This window comes from Thermobia domestica, chromosome 4, assembly GCF_964235325.1.
Source record: "Thermobia domestica chromosome 4, izTheDome1.hap1.1, whole genome shotgun sequence".
In the NCBI taxonomy this organism is placed as follows: domain Eukaryota; kingdom Metazoa; phylum Arthropoda; class Insecta; order Zygentoma; family Lepismatidae; genus Thermobia; species Thermobia domestica.
In genome coordinates this window covers 295,454,045-295,469,024 of record NC_137457.1, presented here as the reverse complement: position 1 = coordinate 295,469,024, position 14,980 = coordinate 295,454,045, and the positions used below count along the sequence as shown (strand labels likewise).

The window sequence follows — 14,980 nt, the reverse complement described above, 5'->3', positions numbered from 1 at the left end:
CATGGAGCTACAGTATATGAATTGACCCCCGCCCGTAACTCACCGGATCTTAATCCTATAGAACATTTATGAGGTATTATGGAACGAGCTATTCGCCCCATGACTCCTGCAGCGACACCTGTGGACTCATTGTGGGATGCCATCAGTAATATATAGTGTGAGATCCCCATGGAAACATATCAGCAAGTACCAGAATCCATGCTATGCCCATTCCGTAGTCTGAGCAAACGATGGACCAACAAAGCATTAGGAGGCTTGGCAATTCAGTGAGCACTCAGTGTATGTATATACACTTTCTAAGTTGGTAAGAACAATAAGTTAAGAGTTCGCAGTTGACGAATAGCTAATGTGTAACATTATTGAGCAATACTTGAACTACAGTTTCATTAATAGCTGCCATCTTTACCAAATCGATGAATCTTCGTGCTTGTAGATTCTATGTCCTTCCTCCACTTATTGGTCTACTTCCATATATATCGTAAACTTTAGTCCCTACCCTATGTGAAAGTTTCTGTGGAATGCGAAGGCTTGTTTTCAGTACAAACATTACGTTTCGGAAATTGGAAATTAAAATTAAAAACTATAAATAATTTGTAATGTCTTGTTTCCAATATGTAGTACTGATAGTGAAAACAGCTCTTCGCACTGTACTGCTTAAGTTCACGCATAGGAGTGGGTCGAGATGTACAGGAATAACGTAGAATCTACAGCCACAAAGATTTATCAATATGATAAAAACGGAGCTGCGATAAAATTGCAATCAAAGTACTATTCAAGAATAGGATGCATTAGGCATGCTTCTCCTTAGCAAGAACAGTACTAAAGTGACATACCAAAATACTAGAGAAAGATAACTAGTTTTAGATGATCTGGAAAACCTAGCAAACCTGTAAAACTTAGGGAATTTCACAGAAAGCTAAAAGAAACCTGAAAAATAAGGAAATTTTAAGTACAGATTTTTACTTCCTAGAACTCATTAATCTTTTTGCCTTCCTCGATTATTTGGTAGGGAATATTTTATAAAAATAATTAGTTTGTTTTGCAAGATTTCTCTGCCTATACACACACACTATAAATGTACATGCGTAGTAGATGAGAAAAGATGCAGTTGCCCTTTTGTCATTTTATAGAGACATTGAAATTTGTAAATCATGATCTGGAAAACCCGGGAAAGTCAGGAAATCCATGCTCGTCAAATAAGTGGAAAACCCGTAATTCTACCTTTGTCCTGATAACTTCGAGTACTGAGTATGGTATAAAATCCTCATGTACTCGAAGTATGATCAACGGTTATCCATAATGAAATTCCGTTTCATTTGTTGGTGTTATATTCAAAACTGTGAGACTAACTAGATTGATTACTTTCTTATCTTAGTATCCGGATACCCACGTCCGTTCACATAGATATCCAAGTACTTAAGATTACAATTTAAAAGGAGGTCCCATCCTTTCATAGCCTGGGGATAATGCAAGGACATAAAAATAATAAATCACATATTATGCTCCATAAATATCGCTAACAGTTCGTGTAATGTTTGTTTATTTGTTCTATTTTAATGAATATTTAAGTCATATGTTAATTTCTGGAAAGGTGTACTTATTCTAGATCTGAACCTGGAATTTAATTCATTTATTCTACCATAGAAGAAGCTAGTAAAAATGTTTTGCAATGTTAAAATATTAACGTAAGTAATCATTTGTTGGTTAAAAATAATAATTGGAAAATCCAGCTCAGAAGATAATCTGGTAATAGTTAAATATAATTATTAATTATATAAAACCTTAATTGTGTTATTGGGATATTTTTATAACGGTGTTAATACCAATATAAATAATCTTTTCTGGAACCTAGGCCCTTACTCCTCTATGCTTCCACACCGTTAGGTTAACGTCATCCGATCTAAATTATGATTTGAATACTACAAATGAAACCAAAATTTTTCGTAATTCATCATCGAACGTCTTTTTAGCGGATTTCTCTTCGAAAAGAATAATTATTGTTAACAAACAGATTTACTATATTGCCTCGACTCGTATTATTAGCTTTATTTTTTTTTATTTTTTTTATTTTTTTATTTTTTATTATTTTTTTTTTTTAAGTTATGGAGAAGATGCTCATGATAATTTAAAGATCACTGCATTAAAGACAACCCAACTAATTGTATAAATCAAGTTTAGCTATTCATTGTGGTTATGAAAGTAAACATGGTGTAGTAATTACCGAATGGAAACTAATCGTGATATACTTGAGGCTTTATTTGTATTACAAAGGAAGTAATTATATTAAAAAAATGAAACATGAAGGAGCTTATGAGCTCATGATGTGGAAAAGATATATTTAGTAAATAGTAAAGTGATAAGAAGTAATTCACTTTGTAAGTAATTGCCTTTACTGAATCGTCAGTCTTTGCTAATGTGGAAGATACAAGCTAACCTATTTCGCAACGGGTATCTGTCAATCGATGCTGATGTTTGGGACAAAACTATTATATGGTTCACATCTTAAAAGTCTGAATACAGGGTGTCTACTGATACTGGAAATACTTGAATTATACTGGAATTTAATTTTTATACTCGAAATACTGGAATTTTGACCCACACACTGAAGAAATCATCAAACTGGTAATTTGTCAAGAACACTTTTTTTTGTAGTTGTTTTAATAGTCTTAGAAATTTTGTATCCATTGAGATTGTAAATTTTTTCAAAGCAAGATTTGGATACATTTTGTAATTAGACATTTAAAGAACATTTAAAGCAATGGGTGGAGTAGAGGGCTGTGAGGGGAGTTGGGAGGTCCTTTAAAAATGTTAAGAAGTCATTGTATTAAAAAAAACAAATAAAAAAAAAACGACTAACTAAATTTATTAAAAATATTCTTTTAATGGTAAAACAATTACAAACCTGAAATCATCAAGAGTGTGCTTATTCCTAAAGAACTTTTAAAAAAATCATTGTATTTGGTACTGGAATTTTGCTGATAGTTGTACTGATTATACTGGAAATATACTGAAATTTTGAAAATGAAACTCAGTAGACACCCTGGAATAATATGTCGTATTTGATAATTATTCAATCTAGTCTATTAATCCTTACCTGCTTCTTTTAAAGATAAATATTTTCCTACACGATAGCAACTGAGTTAATAAAATATATGATTTGATATACAAGAAACGATAGACATCCACATATATTTTTAAGTATGTAAATTCATTTATGTATCTTATTCACTGCAGGGTGGCCCAAAAGTAAGTATACAGTCCCGTACTGATCTGTTCACTGTATTTCATATCATTTCTTATTATTATCAAACAGGTAGATCTAGCTTCTTTATTATTCATTCTTAATGTCTTTTTATTTATACCTTAAGCCTGGAACAACCGAAGCAAATAAACCCATAAGCTAGAATGTTAGAATGTTATACTTGATCAATGCAGGGCTATATATCTACTTTTGAACCAGCCTATATATCAATTGAATTTGTCTCAATTATATGTATATGTTTAATGTGTATGCAATACATAATCGGTTTACTTCAAACCAGTGTCATTAATATTATTTGCACTGAAAATAAGTTAGTTCAATAGGATAGATAACTGTTGTTCAAAACACCAGTTAGTCACGGTTTTCTTCACTACACCGCTACGGTGCAGTGTGATTAAAATAATATTCATGGTTTCCTTTATCGTCGTCTAGAAGAATTTGAAACTATAAACAAAATTTTCCACGTTTTATAATAAATGTGGTGGCAACTCAAATTTCATGCTTTACGAAAGGATGTAATAAATACATAAATATATACAGTCAGTGCGTTACTGCTACAGTTTCGCCAGTCTTGGGGCATTACACACATCATTAGTATATACATAAAAGAAACAATAGTTCATTTATAAGCTTGTGGCAGTTAATATTATTTTCCTATATTAGTCGGCTTTTTATTACATCTTTCATATTAAATGCCGTTGAATTTGTGTTGTATTGTCATTGTTTCTGGAAGTTACCTGATGTACTACAGTCCATATACTTAATTTGTTATTATGAAAAGAAAAATCATAGCTAAACAACAAGAAATTTCAAGCAACTAAGTTAACGTTTGAAATTAACTTTTTTTTTCTCAGTAAATCGCCTAAAGCTCTACTCTACATTTCTGTCTAAACTGAGTGTTGTTCGTATAATTTCTGTAGCATCTAGTGAAGTTTCTTCTAAATATTTTAAGTCTTTCAATGTGCGTACTATTTTAAATTAAATTTTCAAATTCTATGTTTATTTTTTTAAAAAACATATAGGTCAGACTGCACTAGACTTGGCTCGAGATTCTCAAATGAATCAAGTTTTATCAGTTCCACCCATTCGAAAACTCCAGAAGTCTGTAGCGAGATTTGAAGGTCAGCTTTTAAAAAGATCGAGATTTTTAGGTTGGAAACCTTTATACGTAAGTAAATATCTTGTAGTTAAAAAAAAAAAAAAAAAATTGTCTTGAAAATATATATATTGTGTATATATACAGAGTAGAGCATTTATCGTGAAACACTGTTGTTAAAGTAAAATCGCTCAAACCGTCCCCAGGCGGCTTCAAAGGAAGCGGAACACCATTGAAGAAAACCACATGTTTCTTTGTTACATGGGAGGCATAATTCAACAAGTGCTTCCAGTTGAGGGTGGCCCTCCAGTTGACCTGCTGAAAAAGAAAGCGATGTTGCAATTTTCACCCTCTTGCTTACTGATTTTTCGGTAGTCTTCGCAGAAAGACAGATTTATCTAGTTTTGTCACTACTTTTGTTTTCGTTGCATCCTCCTCCTCCTCTCTCCCGTAGCTTGAGGGACATAGTTATGGGACGTTAAACTGAAATGTTTCACTTAATTTGAATTCAATTTGGATATGATGTAATGAAGAGAAAAAAAATCAATCATTAGTTTCATATTATGTGCTTATTTTACTCGTAAATATAGCATACTGTTAATATTGTGTAACTTCCATAACGATAACACTTGTACGAACCAAACATGTTAACTGGTTCGCTCCATTCCTCCTCCCCCCGCACGAAGGCATCAGTGCCGCAAAAGCCCGAGAAAAAATCTTTCTTTGCCACCCCCAGAAATCCGTCCTTAACCGCCCCTGTCCATACTATAATATTGAATTCCTTTAACGATTGTTTTATTATTATTATTATTATTATTATTATTATTATTATTATTATTATTATTATTACATAATGTATCCATCTATAATATAAGTTTAGCGATGGCAACAACGTATCATCTCGACACAAAACACGTGCCGTTTATGGCTTATTTGGACTGTTATTTATGAGGGCGGTTAGGGAAAATTTTCTGCTTGAGTTCAAAGGAAGCCGGTTGTGGACCAATAGAACGTCTCGACTATACTTTGAAGCTAACAAACAGAAAACTGAAATTTCGTACCATCCAAATATCGACTGGGCAACATTGTTTGGCATATTTGGAAACACAATCAGATTAACAGTGATTTTATCCAAACATAATTTGTTCAAATAGAACTGCGTCAGGTTATATTACATATTTCAAATCTACATGGTAAACGAAGACTTACAATACCATACTCGCTAATCTGTGTTACAAATTATAAAGATTCTACAGTATCAGAAATATCGAAAAACAATCAAACTTTGGATGCTTTTACAAATGTATAAACGCAAGTAAGACGGACGGGGCAATGCATATCGAAAGTACTTTATTGTTAAATACTATGATCATCACATAACGTATTTCAAACAAGTACAAACAAAGTTATTGTCCATAAGTAGGAATATTCTCGTCCACGAGCTTTCACGTCCAGAGCGGCCTGAAACAAGGAAATGCGTTGTCGCCATTTTTATTCAACTTTGTTCTGGAGAACGCAATAAGGAAAATCAAAAATAGCAACCAAGACCTAAAGCTGAGTGGTATTCACCACGTTATGGCGTATGCTGATGATGTAAATCTGATAGGGGATGATAGAAGAGTAATAGAAAGAAATGCAGAGACCTTATTAAATGCTTGCAGGAACAGACGTTTAAAAGTAAATGCAGAGAAAACTAAATACATTTAATTCGTCGGGATCGTAATACTGCAAATTATAGATGCGTCAAAATATTAAATAGTACTTGCGATTAAGTGGATACTTTCAAATATCTAGGATCAATATTAACAAACCAAAACCATATCCACGAAGAAATTAAATGTCGACTAAAAGCAGGGAATTCGTATTATTATTCAGTTCAAAACCTTTTGTCATCGCGAATTCTGTCGAGGAATTTGAAGCTTAAAATATATAAAACGATAATAATGTCTGTTGTGCTGTATGGTTGCGAAACATGGTCGCTTACTTTTAGGGAAGAACGTAGACTAAAAGTATTTGAGAACAAGATTGTGAGACGAATATTCGGACTCAAGAGGAACGGTAATGCGGAATGGTGGAAACTTTATAACGAGGAACTACATAATTTATATGGTTTACCAAACATTGTTAGGATCATCAAGTCTAAGAGGCTCAGGTGGGCAGGTCATCTAGCCAGAATGGAAGAAAGTAGGAACGTTTTCAAAGTTTTTTTTTTTTTTTTTTTTTCGCAGATGCAATCGGAAAACGACTATTAGAAAAACCTAGGCGCAGATAGGGGGATAATATTACAATGGATCTCGGAGAAAGAAGTACAAAGTAGAAACTGGATCCATTTGGTTAACGACAGAAGTCAATGGAGAACGCGGCTTTGAACCTCTGGGTTCCATAGGCCATAGAGTTAATTATTAAAAAACAGTTAAAATAAATTGAAAATTTGACTTGTTTGAAAAGATTTTATTTCTGAAAGTGCTTTGATAAACATTACATCTAATCACGTAGATGGTCTTCAATAAACATAAAGGTCGAAATGCTATTTACGGCAATTTTATATCTCAGAACCATTTAGGAGATATGAAAAACATTAATAAAGATTGCTACACTGCTTAAAAGGTGTCTGTTTGTGCTTTTTTTTAAAAAAAAAAAAAAAAACAATCGTTGCTTTCCTTTTCTTCTCTAACTTTACTACAATAGTTCTTACTAGGTGTAATGATAACAAGTTCTCGAAATTACATAATTTCAGGTAATGTTTGCTAACTTTACCAGTATTTATTATATCTCTAGAGCGATATAAGATATTAAATTGGTGTAAACGACTTTGTGATATTTACATCTATTGAAAACCATTGCATATGGTACTTAGCTAAGCCATTTTTTATTTTTTCGAAATAAAACATTTTGAAAAAGTAAACTTTTTAATCCCTTGCGCAATGGGGTCCCTGGTTCCATCCCCGGCCAAATAAGTTTATGATGAATAACATCGTTTCCGTGGGTTTTCTTGGAATACTCCCATTTTTTCCCGCATTCTCATTCCATCAATTATTCCATTATCCATCACCTGCCTTTCTTCCTTAGCCTAATGGACATAATCGTGAAACGTTAAACTGAAAGATTTCAATCTCTTGTAACTTTATTCCTGTTCATTCAAAATACATCATTTCATGACTATACTTAGGTACTTTGGTTATGTATTACCCTATCCGTTCCATTTGCTTCCATGTGTATTGGTGCTGTAGAGGAATCCAAAATTTGGATGTTTAATCTGTAGCGCAGTCTACAGATACTGCGTTACAGTCTACTGGAAAATATATAATTATTACAAGATTGATTAAATGGTAGGGTATAATCTAATCATTCGAAGTCTCAACACAGTTCCTAACTTGTGCCAAATAACATTACAAAAGTTCAGGCGAGCCTGTGTTGTACTAAACTTCTGCCGGAAAACTTTAGCGTTTGATGATCGAATTCGAAGAAAATTTCACGATGTCAGATCTATCAAAACTGAGCTTTTTCTGTTTTCTGCCTCTTTGTAAACCGACGTTGAGAAATTGCAACCCATTTAACCCTTTAATTGGCAAGCATTGATAGCATTACCATTAAAATATTTAATTTGCTTTTATGGTTGAACCATGTCTTCCTGATCATAATTTCGTAATTTTTAAAGTATTTTTGTACTTTGGTTACAAAATACAGGGTGTTTATTTCAAAAGAACATTGCCATAAAATAGGTCTTATGTGAAGCTACTGAGCAGCATTGCCCAATTATGCTAAAATATCATAAGAATACTCTCAGTAATTACCAACAGTTTCGTTGAAATATTTTCCTATAGAGCAAGAAATCACAAATAAAACATTTAAAAAAAAGTAATTTCGCCGAACGTAGGAGATAAAGCTTCTACAATACTAAATTTGACTGTCCCCTGTTGACGAAGATTAGAAGTATCTAAAGAAGCGACCCGCAAATCATGTATGTGAATATTGTATGAAAGCAAAAATGCCAATTAAATGATCACTGAAGTTATAATTCGTGCGGATAACGCAATAGAATGCGATGTTGCTTGAGAGCAACACTGCCCAATAAAAGATTAAATATGGCATGAATAGGAGCTCAGTACTACTCATGCCAGCAGAAGAAAGCAGAAAATTCAGTGAAGTGGTTATCCGTAAATTTTACAAATAAGGTACTTGCGTGGAGAACCTGAAATTTATATCGTACATGATTTCTATGTTCAGTAGTACGTATGAGTGTGAACAACTTTTCTCGCTTATGAAAAGGAACAAGTCTCCAACGAGACGTAGCTTTACATATACATTCATCTGACCTTTGTTCTGAAAATCCCTAGTGTAGCATCTTGTCTGTACACACCTGAAAGCTGGTTGCATGAAAAAAGATGCGAGATGTTCGGGAAGAAACAATACGTATCTACCTACTATCTGGATTTCTTTTGTACCTTCTACTTTTTCTAAAGAACTACAGTATTGGGTAAGATTTTTGATTATTTGAGAAACTGAGTTTGATATTCCTGCTGTAGCGTCCTTGGTTTTTGATACTGAGTAATAAATGTAATTTTATTAGTTTTCTTTAAAATGTGGATGTGACATATTTAATAACCTGGCATTGTGCCATTTGGAAAAGTATAACTTTATGTTGGGTTGACAACCCAGTGGTAGCAAAGAGTATGTCAAACATTGTCTCACTGTGGATGTTTTATATTTATATATATATATATATATATATATATATATATATATATATATATATATATATATATATATATATGTATGTATGTATGTATGTATGTATGTATGTATGTATCGGGTGTTCTAAAAAGGCACCCACAGACAGTCGAGCGTTATTATTGAAGTCAAAATAAAGCCAAAATGCTATATAATGGCATACCCTCCGGGTTCTCTTTCATCCGCTATGGGGAATCAAAATTTCACTATATGGCAACGTCGCAGATTAACTTGAAACCATTAGCATTGTTCCTCGAATCCATCAAGCAGTTATACCGATTGTTACGTTTAATAAATGGTGCTAGTGTCAATCTCTATCAACTTTAACTGCCATCTGGAAAGAATCGATGTAACTGTTGGATGGATTGGTAGATCTTCTCTGAGGTTATTTATCTGCGTCGTTGCCACATAGTGCAATTCGCGTTTCCAGACGAGGACCTGAAAGGTATACAATTGTATTTTCCGCTTTGTTTTGACTTGTTGAATAATGCTCTGTAATCCGTGGGCATCATTTTTAAAACACTCAATATATATATAAATATGTATATGGCCTGCTGGTTGGCTTAAGCCCTTAGGGCCTTCGTTCCAGTAAGTTTAGTTTTACTTTACAAAGTAGAAATTGTAAAATAATCGATTATATGCAAGTAAATGACGAAGATCAATAGAATCTGGTCTTATTACGTAGAACGGGAGAAAATATGATTAGCAAAATTAAAATTGATGAGATATGTCAAAATATACTTTTATGTTTAATATAACATACATTTGTACAGTATAATCACATCATTGACTTGTTCTATACCATATGGCAATCAGCCAATGTAAATGGTCATTGAACGCAATAAAATTCAATTCAATTCAATGAAATTTGTTGTTTCGGGTCACTTTCGTCAGCTACGTAAAGATCGCACCCTCAATTTGATACGATGCCAAGCGAAAAATATTACAACGTGAAATCCAGATTCTAATCACAAAATATTTCTCATCCCCTTTACTATAAATATATACCATATTTTCATGCCTAAAATATTTCTGAATACTTGACTATATTGTGATGTGATGTTACCACCAATCAATGATTTCAAGAGGATTATTGAATAAGTACCTTTAAGTATATCTTTCGCCTTGTAGTTTACTGTTACCATTCTGGTGGTATTTGGTGAAGTTTAGTCTCTCTTCTCAGCACTAGGTTATATAAAACGTGAACCTACAGTTTAAAATGAATTCCAAATCACCTTAAAGCGTTCAGTGCTCTCCTACTGAGAATCAAACGCAGGACCACGTGCCTCAAAGGCGCGCATGCACCCACTTACCGTTCTAGCGAGAGAGAACTTACCGTTCTAATTATTATAGCATGAGATGAGAAGTTCGAATCCTGCCCTTAGAATTAAGAATTTTACTGTTTTCCCCAGAGCAAATATCGGATAGGACATTAAAGGAAGTTTTCCTTGTAAGGTCAAAACGGAAATCGCTATATTTGGCACATGCCTGTGATTAGTTAAAAAAATTAAAAAATTAAAAAAAAAAGATTGAAATAATTTGATATGAAATTTAACCAGTATTTATTTGTATAAACTTTCAAATTACTGACCGAGAAATATAATCAGAAATGGTTTTCCTTTTTTTGGAACCGAGAAACAGAGATTTAAGTTGTACTTTTCAATCAGAAATAAATATATACAGTGGAAACGTAGTGATTGATCTTGATCCCAGTTGTTGAAAGAGCTATAACTCAGTGACCAGCAATAATAATAATAATAATAATAATAATAATAATAATAATAATAATAATAATAATAATAATAATAATAATAATAATAAAAAAATATTCTAGGGTTTCCCAAACGATATCAACAGTTAGGATAAAATGGTCGGTGTAAATGGATACTACAATGTGGAAAAGATTCTTGTTTGAGAACTCCTAGGCAATTGCATTGGTCTACTAATTGAATTGTTACAATTTGAGAAATTTTTCAAGCTGTTTGAGAAAGAGGAGTCGTAATTTATGTACTTCAGGTAGAAGCTTGCACCTTTGTCAAGAGTTGTTAGGTTGCTTCGTAAATCAGTGAACTTAGTTAAAGTATGTTGAAGAACTCGGACAAAATTTCCAAGTTTATATCAAGAGTTAAATAATACACAACTGGAAGTAGGATTGAAAACAATTAAATTTCTAGAAAAACTAATGTACAATCTGTTTTCGTGCATGGAATGAGAAGGTTTCGTCAGGAAGCCAGAGAACATCCTTTACAAAGCTTCCATTGACCAATTATGTTCTGAAAATTAGTTTAACTTATCATAACGTACATGAAACATTATCTTCTACACTCACTATTTCACTCGCACATTCTATTTGCGTATCTACACCTTTGGTTTAAGATTTGGTTTCTGGTGAGTGGAAGATGAAGTTCCTTATGTGCCTATAGAAAACCAAGTAGCCAGAATTGAAAATATAACAAAATAAATATTATGCGAATTACGAATCACTTCACATTTGTTAAAATAAGAGTTAAGGGATGTAAGGATATGTAGAAAATATTTGAGAACAAGGTCCTGAGACGAATACTCAGACCCAAGAGAAACGGAAATGGGAAATGGGAAACTTCATAACGAGGAACTGCATAATTTATGCCGTTTACCAAACATTGTTAGACTCATCAAGTCTAGAAGGCTCAGGTGGGTATGTTATGTAGTTCTGAATAAGAACGCTTTCAAAGTTTTAACTGGAAGTGCAATCGGAAAACGACCATTAGGAAGACGTAGGCGCAGATGGGAGGACAATATTAAGATGGATCTCGCAGAAATAGGAATACAAAGTAGAAACTTGATCCACTTGGCTAAGAACAGAAGTCAATGCAGAGCTTCTGTGTATGTGGCATTCAACCTCCTAGTTTCATAGGCCCCAGACTTAAGTTAGTTAGTTAAGAATATGTGGAAAGGATGTATACTAGTGATCCTTCTGACTCATATTTCTCGACAGAAGCTCGTGAGGTTCGGATCCCGCATTAAGCTGTGAGTCCGCGTCTCATAGAGCCTCACTACTAAAAGGAACACTAAACTCAAAATTAGATCATATCAAACCCTATTTTGGACTAAGAAGTCCTACTTTTTCCTTTTTTTTTTTTTTAATCATTAAAAGTTGTTTGAATCTCTGCAGAGTTGAATGCTAGATTGACTTTTCCAGCTTTTTTAAATCATTAAAAGTCGTTTGAATCTCTGCAGAGGTGAATGATAGATATATTGACTTTTCCTACTTTTTTTAATCATTAAATATCGTTTGAATCTCTGCAGAGATAAATGATAGATAGATTGACTTTTACTTTTTTAATCATTAAAAGTTGTTTGAATCTCTGCAGAGCTAAATGATAGATTGACTTTTCCTGCTTTTTTAATCATTAAATGTCGTTTGAATCTTTGCAGAGGTGAATGATAGATAGATTGACTGTTCCTACTTTTTTAATTATTAAAAGTTGTTCTAATCTCTGCAGAGGTGAATGATAGATTGTCTTTTCCTACTTTTTTATATTATTAAAAGTTGTTTGAATCTGCAGAGGTGAATGATAGATAGATTGACTTTTCCTACTTTTTTAATAATTCGTTTGAATCTATAGTGGTGAATGATAGATAAATTGCATTAACTTTAATATATTGCTGTTTTATTCCTTTATATTTTTCTTTAACAGGTTGTCTTGGAGAGAGGTGTAATGACGTATTTTAACACAAGAGCCGACGCCAGTACAGGAGTGAAAAGAAAAGATTTTAAGTACCTCGATGATGCTCGGATAGTTCCGTTGGAATGCGACGACTCGACGTTTATCATTCATTTTTCTGATAGCACAGTCCATCGATTAAGTGTCCTCAACTGCGGAGAAACAGGGCCAATTAGTAGACAGGTAGGTCTATCTAAACTGATGGATGTGTTAACCGTTTATTTTTCTGGAGAGAAACCAAACGGTCTATAAATTAAATAAAAATTAACCTAGGTTTTTTTTTTTTTTTTTTTGTATTAATGTATAATTTCTTCGACAAGAGAAAAAAAAAACTATTCTTAATTTGCGTCCTGGAAATAAAAAATAAATTAAAGCATAATTTTAGAGCTGCTTTGGTTCGTGGTCAATTTTCCTTCTCCAAAATGATAGCTCAAAGAAATGAACAAGTGGCAGTGCAATTTTTTTCGTGGATATTATATAATAATACAATAGATTATGTTATATTCCCCATTCACCCATTGATGCATTACATTCAGCGACAAGCACACACTGTGGAGTTTCACGTTATGTTATTTTCTACATTCATCCACTAACTCATTACATTCAACAACAAGCACATATTATGAAGTAACTATTCTATCAGGCCGTGTTTCTATATTGTCAAACTAAACATAAAACACACGGAGCAAGTCTATGTGATAATATATATAAAACATACAATCACATAACAGTTTCAACACAATAACTGTGTTTTCATCAGACTTCCACTACTTCTAAGTGATGAAGACACAGTTATTGTGTTGAAACTGTCACGTAATTGTGTGTTTTATATATATTATCACATAGCCTTGCTCAGTGTGTTTAGTTTGATAGTATGAAGTACCATGATAGGTAATTTTCTACATTCACTCTTTGATGCAATAAATTCAGCGATAAGCACACGTTATGGAGTACCGCGTTATTTAATTTTCTCCATTGTTCCACTGATGCATTACATTCAGCAACAGGTACACACTGTAGAATTCTATGTTATGTAATTTTCTCTATCCACCCAGTGACACATTATATTCAGCCAACAAGCACATAGTATGAAGTACCGCGATAGGTAATTTTCTTCATTCACCCTTTCATGCAGTAAATTCAGCGGTAAGCACACACTATGCTATTTAGTTCCGCCTTACATAATTTTCCTCATTCATCCATTTGTTATTGTCTTTTAGAGAAACTCAGAGTAATCGATTCACCACTTATCAGGGTATTGACCATGCTTTCTGTGACAATCCGTGTGTTTTAACATTGGCATTAGGAAAATAAATTACTTGTCAGAAAACAGGAATGAAAACTACTATCGAAAAATAATACAAAAAGAATATAATAAAAACTTCCCTCGAGAGGAACGAGGAGTTCATACAATTAGTGTGGATTAAGGGCTTTGACTTAACATGAACAATAAACACTTTCCATTATATATATATATATATATACAAGGCGTTACAAAAATGTGTCATATGAACCTGTGCTTAAAAGTGGATAGTTCCGGAGTTATAGGATGCCGAAAATATAAAACAAGTGAACTTCAAAAGTTCGTAGCTCCATTACTATTGAACCTATCGTAGTCAAGTCAAGACATTACTGAGGAACTGGTATATGAACTATCCAAATATCCATTCAGCGAACATTGCTCCAGTACTTTCACACCAATTTCTAGTGAGGAAGGTGGAGAGTGATCAAGTACTCCCAAACAGCCTCTCTAAAAATGATTGTGCAAGTACCGGAGGTTCTGAAAGATGGATATTTGGATAGTTCACATACTAGTTCCTCAGTGATGTCTTAACACGACAACAATCGGTTCTACAAGTAGTGGAAGTATGAACCTTTCAATTTCATTTTTTCACGTTTTCAGCTCCTTATAATTACGAAACTATGCACTACCGATCACATGTCCATATGAGCTTTTTTTTTTTTTCCTTATTTTGATGTGAGGAGTCCATTTCCAAAATATTGTGACAAATTTTTGTATCACCCTGTATATCGGGTATATATATATATATATATATATATATATATATATATATATATATATATATATATATATATATATTTGTTTAAAAGAAAAGAAAAAAGTGCTATAATAATTCCATGCAGACGATAGATACGTTAATACAGCTGTACCGGTGAAAGCTT

General features: G+C 33.0%; 1 protein-coding gene across 4 annotated transcripts in view; it reads left to right on the top strand.

The window, feature by feature from the left end:
- Window positions 1–14,980, top strand: part of LOC145684204 (oxysterol-binding protein-related protein 2) — a 264,438-nt gene that overhangs the window by 39,440 nt on the left and 210,018 nt on the right. For all 4 annotated transcript variants that reach the window (XM_081756261.1, XM_081756258.1, XM_081756259.1 and 1 more), the window contains exons 6-7: window positions 4,285–4,430; window positions 12,770–12,979. In XM_081756261.1, the coding sequence (XP_081612387.1) occupies window positions 4,285–4,430; window positions 12,770–12,979 (356 nt within the window). The remainder of the gene's footprint in view (window positions 1–4,284; window positions 4,431–12,769; window positions 12,980–14,980) is intronic.